A 21,512-nucleotide genomic window follows, 5' to 3' on the forward strand; every position below is an offset into this window, starting at 1 on the left:
TGTGTGTTTTTTTGAAAATAGCAGCGACGGCAGCTGCTTGGGTTTTATTTAGCGGCTGACTTGAGTTTGCATTTGGGGAAGGTCTCTGCAACGGTTTGGGGAAGGGGCGACGGCCTTTTCGCACCCCTTTTCGATGGCTTTGCCTTCATTTTGAAGCCATGTACATGAGGCATGCATGCAGTTGGCTGCGGTCTGGCGAACAACCCTCCCAAAAAAAAAAAAAAGCGCGAAAAAATAAACAATAAATAATAATAAATCACAAAATGATGAGGCCATCGAGCGCAACAAAACTCAAAATAACAACACGCGACATGGTGCAACTCTGGTCATGCGCCGATCAGAGACTCGAGTCGCAAGTGCTGCGGGGGAGTTTTGAGCATTGGTGACGGGTTCGTTTGCTGTGTTTGATGTTGCAGAGAGCGATTAAAGCGATAATGAAACGGACCACAATGAGAAAAAAAGCAAAAAGGAAAAAGTGCAAAAAAAAAAAAAAAAAAAAAAGCCGATGTGCGGCTGCTGCCTGAACCTAGATCTAGAATCACTACTGAAGCGTACGAAACGTATGCGGAAGTGTCGTTTGCTATGAATATAGTGAAGAATGAGGGGGAAGACCGATTAGGGATGGAGTGCAGTTCGTAACAGTGCCCTTGTGTGTGTTTGTGGCTGCGGTTCCGGATTGGATTAGGAAAAGCCACAAAAACACACCACGCCCCGCACTCTGCCCCGAGCCGTGGCTTTTTTTTCTGAGGGCGAGCAAATGTCACCCACATGTCAGGCCTTCAATTATCAGCGGACCATGCAAGCGGGGGTTTGGTGGTTTTTGCCAACTCGGGAAAGTTGGCCTTTTAATCAGGAGAGCCAAAAAAACCGGAAAAACACAAAAAACACAAAAAGTCGAAGGACAAACATGTGGGCCGGTTTCGCTCACGACGTGCTGCGGTTGGAGGTGGTCGTCGTCGCTCGTGCATAATTCGAGCCGCGATCGATGCCTCCAGCCGCAGCTCCGCGCCGTTTGGCAGCCTGCTGGGACGATGGCGTCGACGGAAATCTTGCAGTGTACTTTGCCACGTCAAACTTGCGCTGGCATCCTTTCAGGTTCATGAATCGAATCTTGCCAAAGATGGGCTATGGAAGTGTGAAAGGATTGTAGCGAAGAAGGGAAGTGCAACCACGAAAAAAAAACCCACAAAAGAGAGTCGTGATCAGTTCTCCAAACAGAAACAACGCGCAGTCTCGTGCATCAACCAACAAACAACCAGACGAAATCGATCGCACACGTACACGCTCTCCCCAGCCCTGGTCGTGGATGCCGCAGATGGACCACATGCAACCTGTAGAGATCAAGACAGCAAATGCAAAACATCGCACAAAAAACCCGCAAAGCGAAAAGTGAGGGTTTTTTTTTCCCCGCCCACTCTTCGAAACATTGAAAACATTGGCTGTGCGCCTCGTACCGACATAGCCGTTGGGATCCCGGCCATCCAGATTGTACTTGTCGTTTAGATGAATGGCAATGCGGAGGGCCTCGCTCGGACTCGCAGTCCACTCGAGGATTTTCTTGGCCCAGTACATGCGCATGAAACCGTGCATTTTGCCCTCGCGCACCATCTCGAGCTGCGCCGCATTCCAGAGCAAGTCGTGCGTCGTGGCCGACTCGAGCTCCTCTTCAGTGTAGACAAACTCACGGGCATCTCCAGCGTGTGCTTGCAGCGTTTCTTGCGCCCAAGCCGAAGCGCCTGCGATCGAGTCGTAGTTGGGGTTGTAAAAGCAAAAGTTGTCCGACAGCTCGCGACGGACGAGCGCTTCCTCGACAAACACATCAACCGACTCACGACATCGAGCATGGGCTGCATACGCAACGAGAATGGCGCGCTGCGGCGCAATCTGACCAAAGTGAAAGTAGGGCGACAGGTTGGACAGCACGCGCTCGTTTGGGTCGTTGCGGACTGCGCCAAAGTACCGCATTCGCTGCTCCACAAACGTGCGCAGCGTAGTCATGCCAGCCCGCGTGCCAGGGACAATGTCGGGCACAGCGGTAATGGTCCGGTTCACTTGGAGCGACGCACGCGCCGCGTCCCAATCAACCGGCGCAGACAGGCCCGATTGGAAGTGGGCGTTGCTGGAAGCAGCGGAACTGGCGCGAGCAGACTGTGGCGATGACGGTGATTGGCGAGCCGAACAGGGGTGAGCTGCAACCTCTGGAAACTCGGTGAGAAACTCACTCAACAGTTTGTGGAGCTTGGGGCGGATTGTCCTTGCTGCGTACTCGAGCTTGGGCGAAGCGTGCCAGCAAGGGACGACGTTGTGAGCATCGAGCTGGATGAGCGGAATTCCAGTATGTGACTGGGTGGCACCGGTGGTCGCGATTGTCGTTTGGGCCAAGCTATTCGCCAGCTCGGTGGTCCAGCGTTGGATGACTCGCACGGGCGAGAAATCCGTCACCACAGCGCCAAGTCGCTTTGATTCGACAAAGCCTGGCAGGTGCTCTGCCGCGGTTCCCGTAAAGAGGTGAAAGGAAATGTTCAAGCCACGCAGCGCCTGTTTGAAAGAAAGGCACAGAATACAATAAACAAGACCGGCTTTTCACCACCACATGTAAATCCCACACCCCCTCGGTGCTCGCTTACAGTTTCAACCTCACGCAATCCTTCCATCATAAAATCGTATTGTCGAATTGTAGCATCCAGAAAGTGTGGGACAAGACAGAATCCGACAAACAATGGAACTCGGTGCTGAATGGCGAGTTGCTGCGCGTAGATCAGCGCCCAGTTGTCTGCACACCAACAGACACGTGAAATAAGCTGCTGACACACACAACCTGCAGCCATGCATACTGACCTTGCACGCGCTGATCGCGACTCATCCAGTACAACACTCCATCGTGTCCGCTCGGAATCGGCATGGGAGGTGCTGAAGCGTCCGCTCCAGTTGGCAAAATTCGTCGGATGCGCCGTTCGTCCACCATCTTGGGTTTGGTCACGTATGGAGGTGCGTGCAGCAACGAGCCCAGCTGGAGCAACGGGTTGGACGATGGAGGCGAGGGATTTTGATCCGTGTCACCGTCCGCGTCGGACTCTTGTCTCGCGTGCTTGGGTTGGTCTGGATGATTGCAATAGACCATGTTCAACCAAAAAATGCACCCATCAAAGTGAGAAGCAAGCAAAATTTGTGGCAGACTGTGTGAGTAGTATCGCATCGCATTGCTTAAAGCCCAAGCAAGTGCACTACTCGGGCGCCTTCACCCGCCAGGGAGCCCAAACGACAAAAGCAACACCAACATAGTCGAAAAATAACAAACAGTGGAGCGCGCTTCGAAGGGAATGGCTACAGGAGCAAGAGAACGCTGGCTTACGGGAGGGTGAAGCATCGACGCTTGCCCTGCGCTTTGCCCTGGTGCCGACGGTCGCGCTTGCCTCGCTCGATGCTGGCGTCGCTGCAGCAGATGCTGCCTTGACCGCCGCTGCTTCCCCGACGGCAGTTGCGGCCGCGCGCACTGGAATCGACCAACGTGGCATGACGACAAACTCTTGAAAAAAGCCCGAACGAAAAAAATCGAAAAAAACAAAGTCGCACGAGTTCTTTTTGGGACGTTTGGCGTTTTGAGTTCTGAACAAGGAGAGTGGGGTGAACAAGAAAAGGTTGCTTATTGTGGTACAAACGAACAATTACTCACACATACACACACTCACAATCAGAGACGCTCACCCCACGAACAACCAAACAAACGAGTGGAACACACAAAAGAACAAACACTCAATAATCGATAAATGCATGGGCTTCAACCACTACACACTTGAAGCTCGAAGGACCGCCAGTCAAGGGCTCATTGTCGAAGGTTGTGCATCGCCCCGTGGTTCCGCTATTGAGCTCCGAGTCGAGGAAGATGGCATTGTCCGTGCCGCCGCCGCCAATGACCAGGTTTTCGTTGGTGGCGTGCAAAAAGTAGTCGTCGACCTTCATGTTGAGAGGAGCGCTGATGCCGACCCACGGGAACTTGCGAGCAGCCGGTCGCAGGGTGAAGACGAACGACTCGCCGCTTCCAAAGAAGGCGCGCGTGTTGTGGCGATCCGTCCAGGGATGCGAGGCGAACGCACCAAAGATGGCGCCCTCGGCCGTCTTGAAGACGAGAAGCGTCGGCGCTGCATCCTGACACTTGAGATAGAGGGTCTTGAGGCTGTAGCCGTCGGTCGCGGTCGTGTACAAACGCTCAAGGTTGGAAATACGGAAGCGCAACGGAATCCACGCCCAGAGCACCTGCATGTCATCGTCTGTCAGCAGCTCGTCAGAGACCAGTGCAGGCGGAGTCGAAAGCCCTCCTGGAAGTGGGCTCGGGGCCTGGATGGTCGGGCGTGGCTTGTGAGAGAACTCGCGCGCAAGGACTGCCTCTTCGCTCTCGCTGGTGGTCGATGCGCTGCGCGTGGCGCGTGCATGCACCACCTCAGTCGTGGCTGCCTGTTGCTGCTCCTTCTTTTGTTGTTGCTGCTGTTGTTGTTGCTGCTGCTGCTGTTGCTTTTGCACCTTGCCTTTGCTTTGCCTGTCCAGGAACTGTGCCGCTGCAGCTTCGACGTGCCTTCTCGACATGGACAAGCGAAAGCTCATGCGGACCAGCTGGTCGACACGCTGCAAATGTTTGACCGTGTCCGTGACTGTCTTGGCCAGGCCGGCCATGGTGGCAGACTCGTAGGCGCGCGATTCAGACGCGGCCAGAATGGCAATCGACACGCGATAGAGGATTTTCGGCCCTTCGTTGAGGTAGCAGTCAATGATGGCCGAAATCGCAGGGAAGGGCAAGAGCTCGGTAAACCAGAGAATCCACTTGTCGACCAGCATTTCAAAGCGCTCATTCTCAGAGTCAATGTGCCCAATGTAACGCGACAGATCGGGCAGGTACTTTTCGACGAGTTGGCCAATCGTGCCTCCGACCGTCTCGACTTGCTTGTGCGAGCTGAACAGGTTTTCAAACTTTTTCGAGTTCAGCAGCATCATCACACATGCGTATGTCTGCGCTTCGGAGGTAAAGTGCATAAACACGGCCACGAAAAGAGGCAGCATGGGGCAGTGCACGAGGTCGGGACGCGCATCGCCAATCACGCACAGAATGCGGCGCGCAATCAGCCTGCCCGACTGGTTGAGCCAAAACCGATCGATGGTCGCGGCGCTGGCCCCAAACAGCGGTGCGTTTTGGAGCAATGCCATGTGAAACTGCAGACGCACCGAGGCCGACTCGTTCAAGGGCACAGAGTACACGTGCTGCTGCGTGCCGTGGTGCAAGTTGTGATGGCCAGCGCCCGTCTTGGTACTTGTTGGGACGGGCTTTGAGGGTTCGCCAAACAGTCGCCAGGCGGTATTCAGGTACGCCTGCTCCACCGCCGCCAAGTCGGCGAGTGAAATGTTGAGCAACCTCGGCCAGACCCAGTGACGGTGCTCGTACGGGACGCCATGGCGGAGGATTTGCTTGGTCTTTTCCGGAGCCAGGCCAAACAGTCCGTTGTCTGCTGGCCAGACCGAGCGAGCGACCTGTGGAGGAATCAAGCGTGAAAATGACAAGTTTTGCAGGTCAGTCAAGTGCATGGTTTCATGATACCTGAAATTCCAACCATCACGATAAACAAGCAAACAACAACAGCAACAACAAGAACAAAAAAGACCAACCTGCTCAGCGCGGAGTGCGCACGCGCCCTTCAGGTGATCCGAAAATGCCTCTCGGTCAACCCAGGGCGAGCAAATGTCGTCAGGCAAGCGAATCTTGTCGGGCGCACCTTCCGAGAAGGACGGCAGCGACATGAGATTACCACTGCTTCGGTTTGGACGAATGGCCGCAGACCGCGACATTGCCTCTGAGCGTTTCTGCTCGCGCTGCTTGGCTGTAATCCAAAACGACCGAAGCGTGTCGCGCGCGCTCTTTGTGGAGCCGTCCTGCGCGGCGCCCATTGCCGCCAGTGCCTCGACTTCAAGAGGCGCCTGTGCTGGGTGGTGTCGGTGGAGCGGCCGTGGTTGTTGTTGCTGTTGTTGCTGATCCTGATCCTGAGCCTGATTCTGGGTGACCTCGTCCACCCGAGCCTCACGAATCAACCGCAACGACGGCTTCTGCGTCTGCGTCTGCGCTGCTGCGCCCACCGTGTTCAGTCCCGAGCCAACACTGCTGCTGCTGCTGGCTGTTGCAGACACTGGGCTGAGTGCGACGGGCGGGGCGGTGCGCGTCTCCGACCTGCTGCGCTGGCGCATCATTCCAAACTGCAGCCCAGCGCTGCTCGACCCTGCCGAGAGTGACGTCGGCAGCTCGCCGCTCGACGCCCGCGGCTTGCTCGCCATCGGGCTGCTGCTGGTGGTAGCTGTGGACGGGTCGCTGGTCCTGCCGCTGCTCGACTGCGCAGATGCGGTGGTTGGCGCTGCGGTTTCAACGACAATGACTGTCGGCGGCGACTGTGACGAGTGAGGCTGCTGCTGCTGCTGCTGCTGCTTGGTGGCTGGCAGACCTTTCGACGCCTGCTGCTGCTGCTGCTGCTGCTGCTGCTGCTGCTTGGCTGGGTCTGACGAGGCGCTCGAGCTGCTTGACTGACTGCTGTTGTTGTTGAGCAAACTGCCCAGCGACGAGTCGATAAAGCCAAACGCTTGCGCAAACCGAGACATTGCGCTCTGTGCCAGCGAAGGCGCAGCAGCCGCTGGAGGGGCGGCCGTGGGTGCTGAGGATGCTGGTACGTCCGTCGCGGGCGCCTGTGGACCCGAGCCAGAGCCAGAGCCAGAGCCAGTGCTAGACAGCGGCTGTTGGTGAGACATTGCGATGAAAACTGCCAAGAAACAGATCAAACAAAAAAAGATAAAAAAAAGTGGATTGAATTCAACGTTGAGAGTGCGAATCAACAACAGTCCTCACACGCTGGGCGGAATCATGGTCCTGCAAATCAAGATGGAGTGGAATGATCTAGAAGAAGCGGAAGGGGGCGGGGGATGTGCTGTAACTGCTCACAAAGACAAAAACACGAAAACACAAATCTCAACAGCAATCATCGCGCTTTCCAGAACATCAGACCCATGGCCGCAGTCAGCGTAAACCAGGTGAGTGCGTATTGCATGTGCTCGTTGCGGACAGTCACGCGGGTTTGTCCAGGAATCGGAAGCGTGCCAAATCGCCAGTTGTCTGGACAAAAACGATGGTGTTGGGTCAATTCGACGTGTTGCCATTGTGCATGCACTTTCAAAGCAGCATAACACGAAAGCAAGGCGGCACACGGAAGAACGTACCAGCCGTGACATCCAGCATGACAGGCTCTGTGTCAAGGATTTGTGCCATTCGAGGAATGTCTGCGACAATCATGCGCTTACTTCCGCTGCCGTCGAGTTTAATGAATTTGCTCTTCTGCAAGGGACAAGCAAGGAGCAAATGCGGAGAGCCGGGGGGGGGGGGTGTTGTGTAAATTGTCATGAGCCGAGAAACGAAACAAAAGTCGTTCGATTTGATTGGAAAGCTTGCCTTTTCAATTGGACGCAACACGGCGGTCATTTGTTGCTCGCCGACGATCTAAAGCAGTCAACGTGTCAAAGTGATCAAGCAAAGGTCAGTCGCCAGGCAACGCGAGCACACCCCCTTTTTTTTTCTCTTTGCAATTCGAGCAAGTCCAAAATCGCCCGCCTTACAAGTGTTTCTGGGCGCGCCTGAGGCAGCTCCTTCTCACGAGGAACCCAGCCTCGGTTGATAAGAACCCACTTGCCAGTGTCACTGCACAAACCAGGTGTGTTGGCCAAAGGCAAACAAGCAAAGTCCCTTGATCGTGAGCGACTTGAGATGGCACATCGCAATTCGCCCACCGGTGCAGCTCTCGAAGCAGCTAAACTACCTCGCCCGATCATCCACTCCATCATCCACACCTCACCTCATCTTAAACGCAGTGACGACTTGAAATCCGAGGTCGGATTGCGGCGGTGCGTTCGTTTCGCGCCTTGGTCCAATGTAAATCTCGCGCTCGTGATCGAACGATCCCTTCACGTTGAATCTTGAATATGCATACTGGTCGAGCGTGTCTTCTTGAGCAAGGCTGTGCGTCATTGACAAAGAGCAGCATCATTCATGTCAGCATGATTCTCAACCTTCGTCGCAAGAGCGATCTCAAACTGCAGCCAGCCACCACCGTCGCTCTCCCAGCCACGTTGAAATGATGAAGCACTCTTCTTGACTGATGAGACTCAAGAATGGCGCTCGTTTGCCTTGGGGTGAGCGAGCCGACGCGATCTGCTCGCTGGCACTCTCAATCTTAACCTAACTCGCTCTCACACTACTACTCTCTCTGCTCTCTGCTCTCCGCTCTCGCTGCTCACCTGAGGTCGAATGGCTGTGGCGTCGCCTGCTGCTTGGCCTCCATTTCAGCGACAATGCCTTCCTTCCACTTGAGCCGCTGGACTTGCCACACGCCGAGTCCGAATGTGATTGCCGGCAGCACCAGCACCACGCGCTTGACTTGCGACATGTCAATAACAACAAACTGGATGTCGATTGAGATTGGACTGAGCACAGCAAGCATTTATTGTAGATTTCTAAGATTTCTAAGATTTCTAAAATTGTTTGTTGATGCGTTTGGTGAAATCAAAGCAAACGAACAAACAAACAAAACGCGACATACGGAAAATGAACGGAACGGATCAGCACGGCGACGAAGCGGCCAAGTCCAGTCATATTTTGTTGTTTTGACAAACCAGAAACCACAGCCATGCCAGTCATTGAGCAAAACCAGCCGCACCTCGGTGGCGATGACGCGACGATCGACGAGGTCGAAACCGGCTCCGGCTACCAAATTCGCTCGCGCATGCCAAAGTTCGACAAGGCCAACGCCAGCAGCAACATCCCGCAAATGAACTCTACCAGTGCCTCGGAAATTGATGTCCAGAAGCTGCTGGAAGAAGCCGACACCATTACGCGACGTGCCGCAATCGGCAAGCGGGCTGCGCTCGAGGCGGCGCAAATCCACAAAGACCTGAGGTTCCAGGCCGAGCAGATGCGCGACAGCACCGTCCTGCTAGAGCAGGTGAGTGCATTCGAAATGCGGGTGCAGAGGGGGGGGTGCCAACAATGTTGGTCTGATCGACGCGACGGGAGCGCAACGGAGGCGAAACGGAAGGGAAGCGGAGCGTTCATCTTGACCTGTATTTTCACGGCGATCTGAGACGAATGCACCAAAACGCATGTGCGAACATGTCGAATTCTTTTCATAGAACAGACTTGCTTGCCTGCATTCTGAGTAATCCACTCAGCAACCAAAGCAAAACAACTCTCACAGCCAGTTTCACAAACAAACAAAACAAACAAAAAAACGCAACCTGCACATTTTAAGACCTTTGCTCCTCACCTGTGCCAACGACAACACTCACTGCTATAGGAAGCTCAAGCCAAGGAAAAGGAGTTGCTCGACGAGCGCGAAAAGCTCCGGACTGAAGAGCAAGAGCTCGAACGCCAGCGTTCGCTCAAGCACAACGACGTTCTGCAGAAGGAGGCGCTGCGCGCGCAAGCGAAAGCAGACGTGCTCTTGCAGCAAAAGAAGCGCGAGTATGCGCTGCAACTCATCCAGCGCCACCAGGAGGGCACAGATCTCGCCGCCGCCGAGATGCAACGCCTGGAGCTCGAGGTGCAGGAGGCCGATCTGCTTCGCCAGCGCGCCGAGCTGGTCAAGGCAAGAAAGCCCATTGCGTCGTGGATTCCCACCGAGATCAAGCCCATCAAGGTGATGGTGAATGTGCTCCCAGAGGACATTCCCGAGGCGCGCGTCGTGACTGAGAATGTTGCCAAGGGCGCTTCGGCTGGCTCGATCATTGGCACGCGCATGATCACCCCGAAGCCTCCGCCGGTGCATACGTCTACCGTCAAATCCACCAGCACGAAAACTTCCAAAACAGTCGCCGAGTCCAAGTCGCACCACATGGCCGGGCTTTGGAGGCCTCACAAGGAGTTTGACATGTCCAACATCCAGCTCGAGGAGCCGATCATCCAGAACAAGTGGGGTCCCGAGGACTTTCGTCAGTCGTCGGTTTGAGGACGGCGTGCACGACTAGCGACACTCTCTGAAGCGCAGTCAATCAGTCACCCTAGTACACGACAGTATTTTGCTGCAAAGCAGTTTGAAAACAACATGTTTTTTGTCTTTGGCGTTTTAAGTTGCTGCTTGTCCTTGTTCGTTCTTCCCCTTGCTTTTTGAAAGTTCACATCCATCTCTGCAACAACCCAACACTAACATCTTCGAGAAACGAACAATTGTAAAATATAGCACGTTGTGTTTTTTTGTCACGGAAGAGAGTACATGAAACGACAATCACAATTTCGAGCAAATAACAGCAGCCCCCATTATCAACTTGAGTAGTCGAGAATGACAGTGTATAGCGAGTATACAAAACATCCAAACGTCACTACCATGATGCCGATGGCGTATCCGTCGTGCGAAAAGTGCCAAGAATACGGTGTCTTTTCTGCTGCCGGGCCAAACTGAATTGCACAAGGATGTTGGAGTGAGAACGCACAAAGCAAAAGCCATTCGAGTTCTCCAAAGGCGATCGCAAAAACAGCAGCATCTTCTTACTCTTCGGATGCACACACGCTTGGAGAAGTATTGCAACAGACATGGCGCAAAGAAGGCCAAAACAAACCCGAACAGGCCTTCAAACTCGAGCACTAGGAGGAGGACGAAAACCAGTTAGCGCACAATGCCACAGCCCCCCCCCCCAAAAAAAAAAAAGCCGAAACAGAAACGCAACAGCTACAACAAACATCCTCACCTTTGCTCACGTCTCGGACCAACGCGGCACCGCCAATGGCCAGCAGCGCGAGACTAATGCGCAAAACATAGTTGAGCTTCTTGCGGGAAATCTTTTGCAGGAGGGATGCTGGTGCAGCGTTCGCCAGGGACTCGGCGAGGGAAATCGCATACAGCGGGAAGGCGGCACTGACGGTGATGGTCGGGAAGAGCACAATGAGGTAGGAGACGACCTGCGCCCACACTGGGGTCGACTCACCAGTCGAGGCTTCGCCAGAGTAGGTCTTCCAGTTTAGGGTCACAACGCTTTGCACACTGTCGGAAAAGTACATGGCGCAGAGTGCCGACAGGAGAGCGTAAAACAGGAAGGTGGAGCTCAACGCGGCGCCAAAGATGCGGCGCGTCTTCATCTTATCGCGGACGAGCACAACAAAGCCAGGCGCACCTGGGTGAGCGACCTGCGCGACAATGGCCGTCGTGAAAATCTTGCCAAATCCGCTAATCTCAAACAATCGAGACGTGTCAAAGTACGGGGCCGAAGTGCTGACGTTGGGCAGGGCGGTCGAGTAGGGCGCGTGGTCCACAGCGACGAGCACCGTAATGATCATGACAATCATGCAAAAGAAAGCGAACAGAGTCAGAGACATTTGCAGCTTGCGCTGGGCCGTGAGGTCGAGACACACAATCGGAATCATGATGGTGGCATAGAGGGCAAGGAAAAAGTAGTATGCGTGGACGCAGTACGCGTCGGCGCCCGAGGACGTGACCGTCTGGCAGACAGTGCCGATATCAGGCTGGACGGAATGGTAGCCCGAAAGGAACGTGAGCGGAATGACCACCGAAAGCGCCGAGGCAAAGATGGAGCTGTACAGCCACATTGCGCCGCAGTTGTACAAAAAGATGGAGAGCTCGTAAAAGCGCCGGACGGGGTGGATGAAGCCGTTTGCATCGGCAAAGCGAGCCCACCACGAGCTCGGCTCGACGTAGATGGCCAAGAACAGCCCACACAGCTCGCTGACCTCAAACTTGCGACCAGAGTAGCCGATCGTCATGCGCTCTTGCACCATGGCGAGCTCTTCTGCCGCCTGCGCGGACGACACTGCGGAATTGGACGCGGCGAGTCTGGCAGAGTAGGATGAGCTGAACGTGCCGTGCGACGACAGGCGGTTAGTTGCCGACGACGCGGCAGGCCTGACGAGCGCAGCGTGCTCGCTGTCATTGCGATCGTTGATTGCCATTGGCTCGGCAAACCCATCGAGGGTGTCCGCGAACGCCTCCGCGCGTGCACATGCCTCGATCAGAAAGCACAGCGTGACAAAGCACAGGAAGCTGGCAATGAACAGCAGGATGATGCTCAGCACCACGCCACCGTTGTAGAATGCGAACGGCAACCCGAGAATGCCTGTTTTTTTTGTTCCAAAACACAAAACAACCCGAATGAAGTTGATTGTGAGTTTCAGGATAGTTTCAGACCTGTGGTGTGGTTGGTTGGCTTGATGCGCATTTGTGGCATGGAAGGGCATTCGCCCCTCGCAGCGACGTCCCGGTATCAAGGGTGCCGGTTTGGAGTCGTGGTTGGCTTCCGACGGGCAGTGATATTGAAACCTGGCTTGATCGAATGGACGAAAGGGGGGGGGGGTCGAGCGACGTATGGTGGGTGGAGTGTGTAGTAGAGGTGAGGAGCTGCTTACCTGCGCCAATGATCATGTTGACGGTGAATGCGTAGGCGACCATTGGACTGTAGCCTGCGAGCCAAAGTGATGATACATCGCCAGTGAGTGAAAGAGCGAGGACGGAGGGTGGGTTTTCGCACTGTGGACTGTGGTGGAAGACAGAGCGCCCCAATGCAATGCAAATTCAAACAGGACGCGCATGTATGCAAGTCCAGCTCAATCCATCCACCGCCGTCAACATGAATCATCATCAATCGTGCTATCGTGAGGCGAATGACAAGGAAGGAAGAGGCCAGAATGAAGAAGACGGAAGACGGAAGACGGAAGACGGAAGACGGAAGACGCTGGGCTCAAATGCAACAACAGTGGGAAAAGTACAAACCGTTGGCTCGTGCGCCAGACTTGGAAAGACCCTCGTGGCCGCCGTTGACACCGCCGTCAAGCAGCGATCGTTGCTCGTCGCTCATTCAAGTCTGAAGATGGAAGAAGGAAGAAAGAAGAAGAAAAACTCCAGCGGTGGTCAAACTGAAAGGAAGCCGACGAAGAGGAACAAAAGAGGACTGACTGCAACTCAGTTTTCAACACTTCCATTTGGCGTGTACATTGAAACAAGCACACATTCAGCTCATGCAGGACCACAGAGAACCTCAATTACTTGCTCAACGGCCGATTGAAGCCCTCGTGCTCGGATGAGCTGCTGGAATTCGTCGGGAAGGGCGTCGAGCGAGACCTTGTCGGCTTTGGTCACTGAAGGAGCCGTGGACCAACAGGCATCATCGTGAAGAGGTACAAATGTTAGCAACTGCAGCCTGCGAGTGCCCGACGCTCAATTGGGCGCGAGAATCACAACCAACGCGCAAGCATTCTTACACTCATCGGTCTTGCGCGCCCGTAAATGAATTGTGCATCGTACGTGCCCACTCGGAAGCACAGTCATAATCCAAATCAACGAAACAGCAAACCTGCAGAGGTAAAACAGCAAACCGGTGAGCAGTGGCAGCGACGGGCAATTCCCTAAAATCATCAAACAACGCAACGCAACATTTTACTTGAATGCTGGAAACGGCTTGATATTCAATACTGGACCACATCGAACTCCATGTGGTAGGGTGATTTGTGCTGGATAGCGCTCGTACATTGCATAAAACAAGACCTGGCGCTGCGCATTCCACTCGGCGTACTGAACAAATCCGTGGAAGAACGCCTGCAGCGACCTTTCTTTTTCGACTCTGCGATTCGTAGGAGGGAAGGGCAGTGAGAAGAGAGCATGTCTAGAGCGCCGCGATACAATGTCCTAGCACAGCGCCAATGCACCAGCTCAAAAATCACATGAACAACGTACGAATCGAGAAAATCTCGCAACTCTATACGCGCCTCCTCCGGCACATCGACCGCCAGGTCGCTAATCACCATGTCTGGCTCGAGAACTCGGAACGTCAAGTCAAAGCTAAGATCATGGCAAGTGCCTCGCAGAGAGTATGTTCGGCACCACTCTGGAAAAGAGGAAACGCACAGATCAGTTTGAGCGTGCAACATTCACTCAACGTCTCAACAACACCAAAAAAGCGGCCCTACTATTTGGCTCTGTGTCTGGCTCGACGACACTCGATGCTTGCTGGAACGTGATTCCCGTGAACGTCGCGAGCGCCTTCAACTGGGCATGGATGCAATGAAAAACAAAAAAAAAGCAAAGGAACAACAACCATGTCAGTGTCGGGGGAATTTTACAAATACATCGCCCCCAAACGAGCTCAACAAGCTTCGGCACCGAGTGTTGTCGTTGACAAGCTCCATCTTGACATGCATGAGCAATGCCCCGACAGAGTGAATCCTCGAGCATTCAATTTCAATTTTGGCGCCAAAACAAACCCCCTCGCAAACTGACCTGTCCCAGTCCAAGCACTGACGCAGAGCCAGCTTCGCCGCTTCCGTCGTGGCCAGTATCTCGCCGTTGTGCTGCTGCACTGATCTCGGCAGTGAGTTCACGCTGCAGCTGGTGGTTGCTCGAGCGGAGGAGCTGCTGCCTGAAACACAAAGTGAGCGGAAGCGTTTTCGTCCAACCCCTCACTCCAAGCCCCACGCACCCCACACCACACCACACACACACACACAATGCTTTTGCATACATGACTGCTTCGATGTTGCTCTGGCGATCGCGCTCGGCAGCGTCGTCCTGGTCGAGCAGCACTCGCTCCATTCCGGCAATCTCGCGGCGCAGCTGGGCAATCTCTGCCTCGAGCGCCGCGCGTTCGTCGGCCGCCGCGTGCGACGGAGCAGCAGCGACTGCAGTGGTGCCTGCTCTGGCCAGCTGGCGGTCGCGCGCGGCCTCGCGCTCCATCGCTGTGGTGACGTGGTCGACCTGCACTGCCGCTGCATTGACGATCGCTGCTGCGTCTGATCTCGGCATGAGTGATTGGTCTCAAAAATCAGCAGTGTAGAAGGGGCTAGGGGTTGATGAAGATCAAGTGATGCTAGGGGAGGAGTGGGGTTTTGCTTTTGCTGCTGATCCATTGTGGTGGATTTCAATGATCCTCCATTGCCAAAATGCATGACGCTTGAATGTCACTCTTCTTCTTGAATCCATTCATCCGCTCCATACAAATGCTTGCTTCGTCTGCGCTACGCCTCGTCCTCGCTCCCTCGCTCTGTCAGTTGCATTGCACACACTCCCCTCCATTTTTCACTCTTGCCCCCCCCCCCTGCTCCCTCCCTCCACTTCCAACCCCCTCCCAACCCCTGATCGCTCTGATCGCTCTGATCGCTCTTTGCTGTGTTGCTGTTGATTGATTGATTGATGGATGAATTGATCGACGTGGCGTGTTTTTTTATTTTTATCTTTTTATTTATTTTTATTTCCAGCGTTTTTTTCCAATGGCAAAGACCAATACTCTGATCATCATCATCACTGCGGTTTGCTTTGTGATGATCCCAATCCATGCGCACGAACGCGTCCTGTGTCTGTGCCTCAGCTCGCTCGCTCGTTTGAGACATTGACAAAGCGCGACCCTTTTGCTTCCAACTGTTTTTCCCTCATTGGTCGCCCGCACTCACTCTCACTCTCACTCTCACTACACTCACCTACCTCACTCAACTCTTACTCAACTCTTACTACACTCACTCACTACGCTCACTTCACTACACTCTGCCCTCTGCACTCGGCACGTCAACTTGCACTCTGCTTCTGATACATGCGACGTGTCCTCACTCTCACGCTCACTCTCACTCTCACTCTCACTCTCACTTTCACTCTCACTCTCACTCACTCGATGCTTACCTCTGTTCTTTTTCGTCGTCTTTTTGTGGGGTTAGGCAACGCTGTTGCAAACAACGCCATCCGCGCCGCGTCCACCTCGGCTTCAGCCTCCAAGCCAAAGGTAACTGTAAAAATCCATCACCACCACTTTCCATTGCACATCCAGCCCAATGCAAATCAACAAAGGACTCACGACGTGATCATGTCACACCTTTTGGCAGAAAACCACCCAGCTCAAGCAGATGCTCACCTCCAACAACCTCGAGTTCCTTATGGAGGCCCACAACGGCCTCAGTGCCAAGATTGTCGAGGAAGCAGGTATGTACAACAAAACGTCATTGGATCCCGCTGATGATGCACTACTTCCAACTCACTCCAATTCTCATTCCCCAAAAAACCCAACCATCAACAAACGAATAGGCTTCAAGGGCATCTGGGGCTCGGGCCTCTCCATCTCGGCATCGCTGGGCGTTCGCGACTCGAACGAGGCGTCGTACACTCAGGTCTTGGAGGTGCTCGAGTACATGTCGGACGCAACCACCATCCCGATTCTGCTCGACGGTGACACTGGCTACGGCAACTTTAACAACGCCCGCCGCCTCGTCACCAAGCTCGAGCAGCGTGGCGTCGCTGGCGTCTGCATGGAGGACAAGACCTTCCCCAAGACCAACTCGCTCCTCGACGGCCGTGCCCAGCCCCTGGCCGACATTGAAGAGTTCTCGGGCAAGATCCGCGCCTGCAAGGACACCCAGAAGGACGCCGACTTTTGCGTCGTCGCCCGCGTCGAGGCTTTCATTGCCGGCTGGCCGCTTGAGGAGGCGCTGCGTCGCGCCGAGGCCTACCACAAGGCCGGCGCCGACGCCGTGCTCATCCACAGCAAAAAGAAGGACCCCTCCGACATTGAGGCCTTCATGAAGGCCTGGAACAACCGCGCTCCCGTCGTCATTGTGCCCACCAACTACTACACCACCCCGACCGACCGATTCCGCGAGCTCGGCATCTCGACCATCATCTGGGCCAACCACAACATGCGCACCGCCATCTCGTCCATGCAGGCCACCACCAAGCAGATCTTCCAGGACCAGTCCCTCAAGAACGTCGAGACCAAGATTGCCACCGTCAAGGAGGTCTTCAGGCTGCAGAACGACCAGGAGCTGACCAAGGCCGAGGACAAGTACCTGCCAAAGGAGAAGTAAAAAAAAGCAAAAGCTGAAAATTGAAGTACAAAAGGGGTTGATGACCGATTTTTGTGTTGTTTTTGGTAACAAAAAAAAAATGCTTGAACGTGCTTCATTCTCCCGTGCTTTTTGTTTGTTTGATTGTTTGTAGTACTAGTAGTAGTTTGTAGTTGTAGTAGTCGCAGTAGTAGTTCAACAACCAAAAACAAACACTCCCTCTTTGCAAAGAAATGCGTCGAGCTTGTTTATGCTATATTTACATGTTATCATTTTTTTTTTCGTTTCGTTACAGGTGGCTCCGAAGGTGCTGTTCATTGGGCAGCGGGGCTGAATGATCGGCCATGGCCCACACTTTCTCGAGCAGAGGATTGCGCGGATAGGCGTCGGTGAGCCGAGCGTTGATGGCCATCCATTCTGTGATTGGAATGGACGAACTGCTCGCGCCATACGTTCGATGGAACAAGCCAGCCTCGGCAAATATGGGCTCAAGCAACGCGCACGGAATCGTAAAGTTAATACGAGGCAGAGTTAGCCCGTCGTCGAGCTTGCCCAGACTTGCTGCCAGTCCAAGCATTCTGCCAGTGACACCATCAAACAGGGCGCCGCCGCTCCCGCCTTTATGCAACGGAGCCGACGATTGAATGAGAGCAGGGACAACGTTGGACGGAGTAGCAGGCTCTGTCTCGTCCGTCGGCGTTGATGAGGTGGTGGCAGCAAAGGCTGGCAGCTTGACCACGTTCGATAACATGCCAATGGTAGCCGAAGGAGCAAGCTCTGCTCGAGGTCCGAGAAGAGAATGTCCAAGTACAAGCACGGTAGCTCCTACAGAAGGAGATGTGTCAGTGGATTCAAGCTGGATCGGACACACGTGCGGCGGCAAGGAGCGCCGACGAGAAGGGCTCCATTGGATGGCCAGGAGCGCAACATCTGGATGGTGATTGCACACAAACACCGGGAATGCTGGGTACCATTCAAACAAGGATGTCTGGTTTCTTGGCAGGCTCACTCGCACGCGCAACTCTACATTTCGCATCAGCTTTGGCAGCGGCTTTGAGGTAGCGCGACCTGGCCATTGGTGAAAGGTTGAGTCAGGCTCGCGACTTTTGGTCAGGTATGGCTGGACTGCATGCGCGTTCGTGAGAACGAGACCACTGGATGATAGCACAACGCCAGTAGCCCACATTGAGCCAACGTGAATCAAGACGATGGATTTTTCTCGCTGTTCGACCAGCTCTGGGAGGAGTGGAGGCAAACAGAGATTCCATTGTTGCTCGGGTCGAGCACCGGCAGAGGCAGAGGCAGTGACAGCAGCAGCGGCCCAACAGCGAGAAATCCGGCCAAACCAGCCCACCGACGGAGAAGCCGTCTGCGGCGCTTTTCGTGGCGCCTCGGCCACCAGACATTGGGAGGTAGATTGCGCTGTAGCAGAGCCTCCGAGTCGTTGATGACCGCTTGCCTCGAGTAAATGCCAGCACCGCATCACGCTGGGCAGCGGCAAAATCAAATTCAAGTCCCCCAGCAGTCCTGCGGCATCCTGAGCGAGGGATCCAGCGACCAACCCCAGCAGATGGCCGCTCGCAGCACGCACAGCCATGGCGCCTTCCATGCCTTCCAGGCAGCGTGCATCAGTGACATACAAGGCCGGAGGAGGAGAAGCAGCGGTAGCAGCAGCAGCAGTAGAGAAAGCCACATCTTTCGCGACTGCTTGCTCCGACCCAGCATGCACAACGTTGCTGATCACGCCGTTGCTCATACTGTTGAAAAATGCCGCAGGACTGAGGAATCCGTACGGCGCACCAATCAGCACAAGGGACTCGCCTTTCCGGCCTGGAGCATTCCGATATGCAGCTGATTCACGTACCCAACGACTGAGTGGTGGAAGCAAAGAAGGCTGCTGCTGCTGCATGCTTGTTGCGACGATGCTGGGATCTCGCGCTACTCGAACAAACAAAATCGAAATGGCTAAATGCTGGAGCTCGTGGCAGTTGCTATCGTGGTTCAAAACGTGCGTGTTTCCTGGGGCGTCTTGCTGCGATTGCGCACTGAGCGCCTGAGACGCCCCGCTCGAGCCTTTCACGAGCGGAGTCTTTGGACGCGCAAACGAACGCAGCAATCGCGATCCAGCGACCGAATCTAGGCAAATGCGCCCCAATGCCTCCACTGCATCGGCCATATCTGCGTCCGTGGAGGCACGTGAGGCGGTTGTCTGAGTTTCTGAGGAAACCCGACCACAAGTGACAATTGCGATGGCCGTTGCTCTCAGCCACTGCACAGGCGGGACTGTCGCTTGGCTACCACCACCACCACCACCACCACCGGTGGCGCCTGGGCGTAGTTGTGCTTGAGCCTTGTCATGTAGCTTGACATCCATCACGAGCTCTGGAACGAGATGCACGACATCCGTCGGCTCAGACTGCTGGTTGGGCGGTGAGTTGTTGGACCAGTCCCACCGCGGAACCGTCAGACTACCGCTGTCATTGAGCCCGTCGTCGTCATCGTGTGCATTTCTTGCGATGCCGGCCGGTGCATTGGGACGGGCGGTGCGACGATGGCTCGATCTCGTTACGACCGGCCAGAGCAGCCCGCCAGACGTCGCCACCACAGCCTCGCCACCACGCCGCGGGTCGGTCAGCAGCACGCCAGACCCGCTGTGGAATGGGATGACGGTCGATGTCGGCGTGCGCGGATCGGCAGTCACCGCGAGTCGCACGATCGCTCCGTGCGCTTGAGCCAACTCCATTGTCTTGTCTGAATGGTCAGCAACGGCTCTCGTCTCGCAGAGTGGTCGGTCTACAAACTTAAATCGAATAGAATGACTGTGGGACTGGATCTATTGGTCAGGCTGAGCTGTCTCTATAGAACCCGGTTTGTTGTACTTTGTTCAAATTGCTCAGAAAGTGCACCGCGCCGATGATTTATTGCTACGATTCTGCCTGGCATAATCTCATCTCCCTAGCTGTTTGACACGCTGGGAAATGGGCGCAAGTCGGGAGCGACAATGGTTGTTTTGGCGTCAGGCTGGGCCAAGCACTCGTAGCTGTAGAAGCGAAACACAAAGCTGGGGTCGGTAAGATGAGCATGGAGTGCCAGGAAGCTGTCGAAGCTTTCTAACGCAGCAGAGTGGCCGTCTACGGAGCTGTCCAAGGCTGGTTGTGCGGTCGAGGCGCCCTGGGAATCAACTTCTTCGGCGTCTTCCAGTGGAAGAGCTGGGATTTCGGCCGATGCGTGCAACCGTGATCTTTCAAAGGATTCGCGGAAGAGCACAGCGTAAGCAGCCTCCAAGGTTGCGTGTGGGCACACACTTGGGGACGCGGAACCCAGGAGCACATCTTTTTGCCGCCCTTGCTCCCAGAGTTGGCGCAATCGCTGCGTGTGGTGTGCGAGTGTCCATTGGTGATTGATGGCACGCGAAATGAGTGTGCATGCGACATTATCACTGGCCGGGATGCTAAATTGACGATCGACGTAAACGAGGCCCCGAGCAGCGAGCAAGTCTTCCTCGGCTGCAGCTGCTGCCGCGGTCTTCTCTGGTGCACCAGAGTAGGACTCGACCACGCGCATCATCCAGAGAGAATGATCTCCGACGTCGATGGTAGCATGCACGGCGCATTCGATGGTCGCAAGACATCCATCCAGCATTGGGGTGCCAAATTCGGTTGTTGAGTGTTTGACCCGCTTCCACAGGTTTCTGCTCTCGCACCACCAGTACCGGGAGGGACGGTGAGTTGGAGGCAATGCCAGACAACAGCAACAACAAACACAATCCTGAGCATAATGGCAACAAGCGTCACTTACTGCGCCGTCTCCACGTCGTCCACATTATAAGCAAATAAGGCTGCCAGAGGTGTCTGTGTCGCCGACAGTACGTTGACAACACAGCGACCTGTTCGAGATATCATTTCGCTCATGGATGATCCGCGCCGAATGCTGAACGCAACGATCGGAGGTTGCAACGAGACGCTCGTGAGCGATCCGCACGTCAGTCCGCGGTAGATTGGGGTCTATGAGACGCACATTTCCCACAACAACAACAACAACAACAACAAAAATTCACAGGCATGTCAACCATGTTAGCACAATATCGACCTGATTTGGGTGAGCTGTCTGTCTGAGATTTTTGGGCTTTACTTTAGCTCGCCTGTTGCCGGCTGTGAGGACGACGACTGGCGATGCGACCGAGCGCATTGCCGCCCTGAATGCGGCAGGCGTGTCTGCACCGGCAGCATTCGCATGCTGCATTGATGGATTTGCAGCAGCAGGTGGAGGTGACTGCATGGCGCAGGTGGCTGCCGATGACAGGCTCCGACAGTGGGACCGTCCAGCGATCGCAGCTGCTCCATGCACTGGTCCTGTTGGTACTACTGCGCTTGCAGAGGAGCTTGAGATGCAGACGGGCGACGAAGCGAGCGACAGCAGACTCGGACGAGCACCGGCGACGCGACAGCTGCAACGCTGCACCACTGCGATCAGCATTTGGAAGGGTTGGCGGGGGGGGGGAGAGAGAGAGAAGGTCTGCAGAATCGCAATGATAAGAGTGCAAGAGTGCAAGAGTGAGAGAGAGTGAGAGAGAGAGTGAGAGAGAGTAGAATAAGAAAATAAGATCAAACAAACAAAAGCAGACTGACAAACAAAAGCTGCTCAGAAATAGCTGCTCAGAAGTTGCTCAGATTTCGCT

The 21,512-nt window shown here is 54.8% G+C and overlaps 9 protein-coding genes across 9 annotated transcripts; 2 read left to right on the forward strand and 7 right to left on the reverse strand.

The window, feature by feature from the left end:
* Nucleotides 1–805: 805 nt before the first annotated feature.
* CAOG_04524 (deoxyribodipyrimidine photo-lyase) lies at nt 806–3,609 on the reverse strand. Its single transcript, XM_004347221.2, has 6 exons — nt 3,353–3,609; nt 2,839–3,099; nt 2,628–2,773; nt 1,455–2,538; nt 1,282–1,331; nt 806–1,125 (listed from the first exon to the last, which is right to left on the reverse strand). Exons 1-6 carry the CDS (start codon nt 3,513–3,515, stop codon nt 925–927), a joined length of 1,905 nt encoding a protein of 634 aa, XP_004347271.1. The 5' UTR covers nt 3,516–3,609; the 3' UTR covers nt 806–924.
* A 16-nt stretch (nt 3,610–3,625) lies between these two features.
* Nucleotides 3,626–6,817, reverse strand: CAOG_04525 (hypothetical protein). The gene is made up of 2 exons (XM_004347222.2): nt 5,653–6,817; nt 3,626–5,517 (listed from the first exon to the last, which is right to left on the reverse strand). The coding sequence occupies exons 1-2, from the start codon at nt 6,775–6,777 to the stop codon at nt 3,754–3,756; spliced, it is 2,889 nt and encodes a 962-aa protein (XP_004347272.1). The 5' UTR covers nt 6,778–6,817; the 3' UTR covers nt 3,626–3,753.
* A 121-nt stretch (nt 6,818–6,938) lies between these two features.
* CAOG_04526 (hypothetical protein) lies at nt 6,939–8,494 on the reverse strand. Its single transcript, XM_004347223.2, has 6 exons — nt 8,314–8,494; nt 7,872–8,033; nt 7,636–7,717; nt 7,472–7,519; nt 7,243–7,357; nt 6,939–7,138 (listed from the first exon to the last, which is right to left on the reverse strand). The coding sequence occupies exons 1-6, from the start codon at nt 8,460–8,462 to the stop codon at nt 7,005–7,007; spliced, it is 690 nt and encodes a 229-aa protein (XP_004347273.1). The 5' UTR covers nt 8,463–8,494; the 3' UTR covers nt 6,939–7,004.
* Nucleotides 8,495–8,671: 177 nt separating this feature from the next.
* CAOG_04527 (hypothetical protein) lies at nt 8,672–10,274 on the forward strand. Its single transcript, XM_004347224.2, has 2 exons — nt 8,672–9,017; nt 9,369–10,274. Exons 1-2 carry the CDS (start codon nt 8,703–8,705, stop codon nt 10,017–10,019), a joined length of 966 nt encoding a protein of 321 aa, XP_004347274.1. The 5' UTR covers nt 8,672–8,702; the 3' UTR covers nt 10,020–10,274.
* CAOG_04528 (hypothetical protein) lies at nt 10,239–12,954 on the reverse strand. Its single transcript, XM_004347225.2, has 5 exons — nt 12,789–12,954; nt 12,425–12,478; nt 10,756–12,135; nt 10,560–10,651; nt 10,239–10,465 (listed from the first exon to the last, which is right to left on the reverse strand). Exons 1-5 carry the CDS (start codon nt 12,871–12,873, stop codon nt 10,331–10,333), a joined length of 1,746 nt encoding a protein of 581 aa, XP_004347275.1. The 5' UTR covers nt 12,874–12,954; the 3' UTR covers nt 10,239–10,330.
* A 77-nt stretch (nt 12,955–13,031) lies between these two features.
* Nucleotides 13,032–14,877, reverse strand: CAOG_04529 (hypothetical protein; the record flags this gene model as incomplete). The annotated part of the gene is made up of 7 exons (XM_004347226.2): nt 14,533–14,877; nt 14,292–14,430; nt 13,982–14,060; nt 13,749–13,899; nt 13,456–13,635; nt 13,277–13,368; nt 13,032–13,153 (listed from the first exon to the last, which is right to left on the reverse strand). The coding sequence occupies exons 1-7, from the start codon at nt 14,811–14,813 to the stop codon at nt 13,032–13,034; spliced, it is 1,044 nt and encodes a 347-aa protein (XP_004347276.2). The 5' UTR covers nt 14,814–14,877.
* Nucleotides 14,878–14,969: 92 nt separating this feature from the next.
* On the forward strand, nt 14,970–17,054 carry CAOG_04530 (phosphoenolpyruvate phosphomutase). The gene is made up of 4 exons (XM_004347227.2): nt 14,970–15,053; nt 15,716–15,780; nt 15,881–15,977; nt 16,080–17,054. The coding sequence occupies exons 1-4, from the start codon at nt 15,008–15,010 to the stop codon at nt 16,853–16,855; spliced, it is 984 nt and encodes a 327-aa protein (XP_004347277.1). The 5' UTR covers nt 14,970–15,007; the 3' UTR covers nt 16,856–17,054.
* A 69-nt stretch (nt 17,055–17,123) lies between these two features.
* Nucleotides 17,124–19,639, reverse strand: CAOG_04531 (hypothetical protein; the record flags this gene model as incomplete). Its single annotated transcript, XM_004347228.2, has 2 exons — nt 18,593–19,639; nt 17,124–17,611 (listed from the first exon to the last, which is right to left on the reverse strand). Exons 1-2 carry the CDS (start codon nt 19,575–19,577, stop codon nt 17,124–17,126), a joined length of 1,473 nt encoding a protein of 490 aa, XP_004347278.1. The 5' UTR covers nt 19,578–19,639.
* Nucleotides 19,640–19,739: 100 nt separating this feature from the next.
* On the reverse strand, nt 19,740–21,448 carry CAOG_04532 (hypothetical protein). The gene is made up of 3 exons (XM_004347229.2): nt 20,966–21,448; nt 20,633–20,838; nt 19,740–20,525 (listed from the first exon to the last, which is right to left on the reverse strand). Exons 1-3 carry the CDS (start codon nt 21,308–21,310, stop codon nt 19,790–19,792), a joined length of 1,287 nt encoding a protein of 428 aa, XP_004347279.1. The 5' UTR covers nt 21,311–21,448; the 3' UTR covers nt 19,740–19,789.
* Nucleotides 21,449–21,512: the final 64 nt, after the last annotated feature.

The sequence above is a fragment of the Capsaspora owczarzaki genome (assembly GCF_000151315.2).
Source record: "Capsaspora owczarzaki ATCC 30864 unplaced genomic scaffold supercont2.7, whole genome shotgun sequence".
NCBI classification, from domain to species: Eukaryota; class Filasterea; order Ministeriida; family Capsasporidae; genus Capsaspora; species Capsaspora owczarzaki.

Bases quoted from the DNA above. Each gene is read 5' to 3' on its own strand.
- CAOG_04524 (XM_004347221.2), bottom strand. From the start codon at position 3,515: ATGCCACGTTGGTCGATTCCAGTGCGCGCGGCCGCAACTGCCGTCGGG. The intron at 2,539-2,627 runs GTAAGCGAGCAC...TCTTTCAAACAG, and splicing joins GATTGCGTGAGGTTGAAACT to GCGCTGCGTGGCTTGAACAT. The intron at 1,126-1,281 runs GTACGTGTGCGA...ACACTTCCATAG, and splicing joins ACCAGGGCTGGGGAGAGCGT to CCCATCTTTGGCAAGATTCG.
- CAOG_04525 (XM_004347222.2), bottom strand. From the start codon at position 6,777: ATGTCTCACCAACAGCCGCTGTCTAGCACTGGCTCTGGCTCTGGCTCT. The intron at 5,518-5,652 runs GTTGGTCTTTTT...ATTCCTCCACAG, and splicing joins GCGCACTCCGCGCTGAGCAG to GTCGCTCGCTCGGTCTGGCC.
- CAOG_04526 (XM_004347223.2), bottom strand. From the start codon at position 8,462: ATGTCGCAAGTCAAGCGCGTGGTGCTGGTGCTGCCGGCAATCACATTC. The intron at 7,358-7,471 runs GCAAGCTTTCCA...TGTCCCTTGCAG, and splicing joins TGTTGCGTCCAATTGAAAAG to AAGAGCAAATTCATTAAACT. The intron at 7,139-7,242 runs GTACGTTCTTCC...GTTTTTGTCCAG, and splicing joins CATGCTGGATGTCACGGCTG to ACAACTGGCGATTTGGCACG.
- CAOG_04527 (XM_004347224.2), top strand. From the start codon at position 8,703: ATGCCAGTCATTGAGCAAAACCAGCCGCACCTCGGTGGCGATGACGCG. The intron at 9,018-9,368 runs GTGAGTGCATTC...TCACTGCTATAG, and splicing joins GCACCGTCCTGCTAGAGCAG to GAAGCTCAAGCCAAGGAAAA.
- CAOG_04528 (XM_004347225.2), bottom strand. From the start codon at position 12,873: ATGAGCGACGAGCAACGATCGCTGCTTGACGGCGGTGTCAACGGCGGC. The intron at 12,136-12,424 runs GTAAGCAGCTCC...CAAAAAAAACAG, and splicing joins CAACATGATCATTGGCGCAG to GCATTCTCGGGTTGCCGTTC. The intron at 10,466-10,559 runs GTAAGAAGATGC...TGTGCAATTCAG, and splicing joins AGCGTGTGTGCATCCGAAGA to TTTGGCCCGGCAGCAGAAAA.
- CAOG_04530 (XM_004347227.2), top strand. From the start codon at position 15,008: ATGCTTGCTTCGTCTGCGCTACGCCTCGTCCTCGCTCCCTCGCTCT. The intron at 15,054-15,715 runs GTCAGTTGCATT...TTGTGGGGTTAG, and splicing joins CGTCCTCGCTCCCTCGCTCT to GCAACGCTGTTGCAAACAAC. The intron at 15,781-15,880 runs GTAACTGTAAAA...ACCTTTTGGCAG, and splicing joins CTTCAGCCTCCAAGCCAAAG to AAAACCACCCAGCTCAAGCA.
- CAOG_04532 (XM_004347229.2), bottom strand. From the start codon at position 21,310: ATGCTGATCGCAGTGGTGCAGCGTTGCAGCTGTCGCGTCGCCGGTGCT. The intron at 20,839-20,965 runs GTAAAGCCCAAA...TGCGTCTCATAG, and splicing joins CCGGCAACAGGCGAGCTAAA to ACCCCAATCTACCGCGGACT. The intron at 20,526-20,632 runs GTAAGTGACGCT...GTGCGAGAGCAG, and splicing joins GACGACGTGGAGACGGCGCA to AAACCTGTGGAAGCGGGTCA.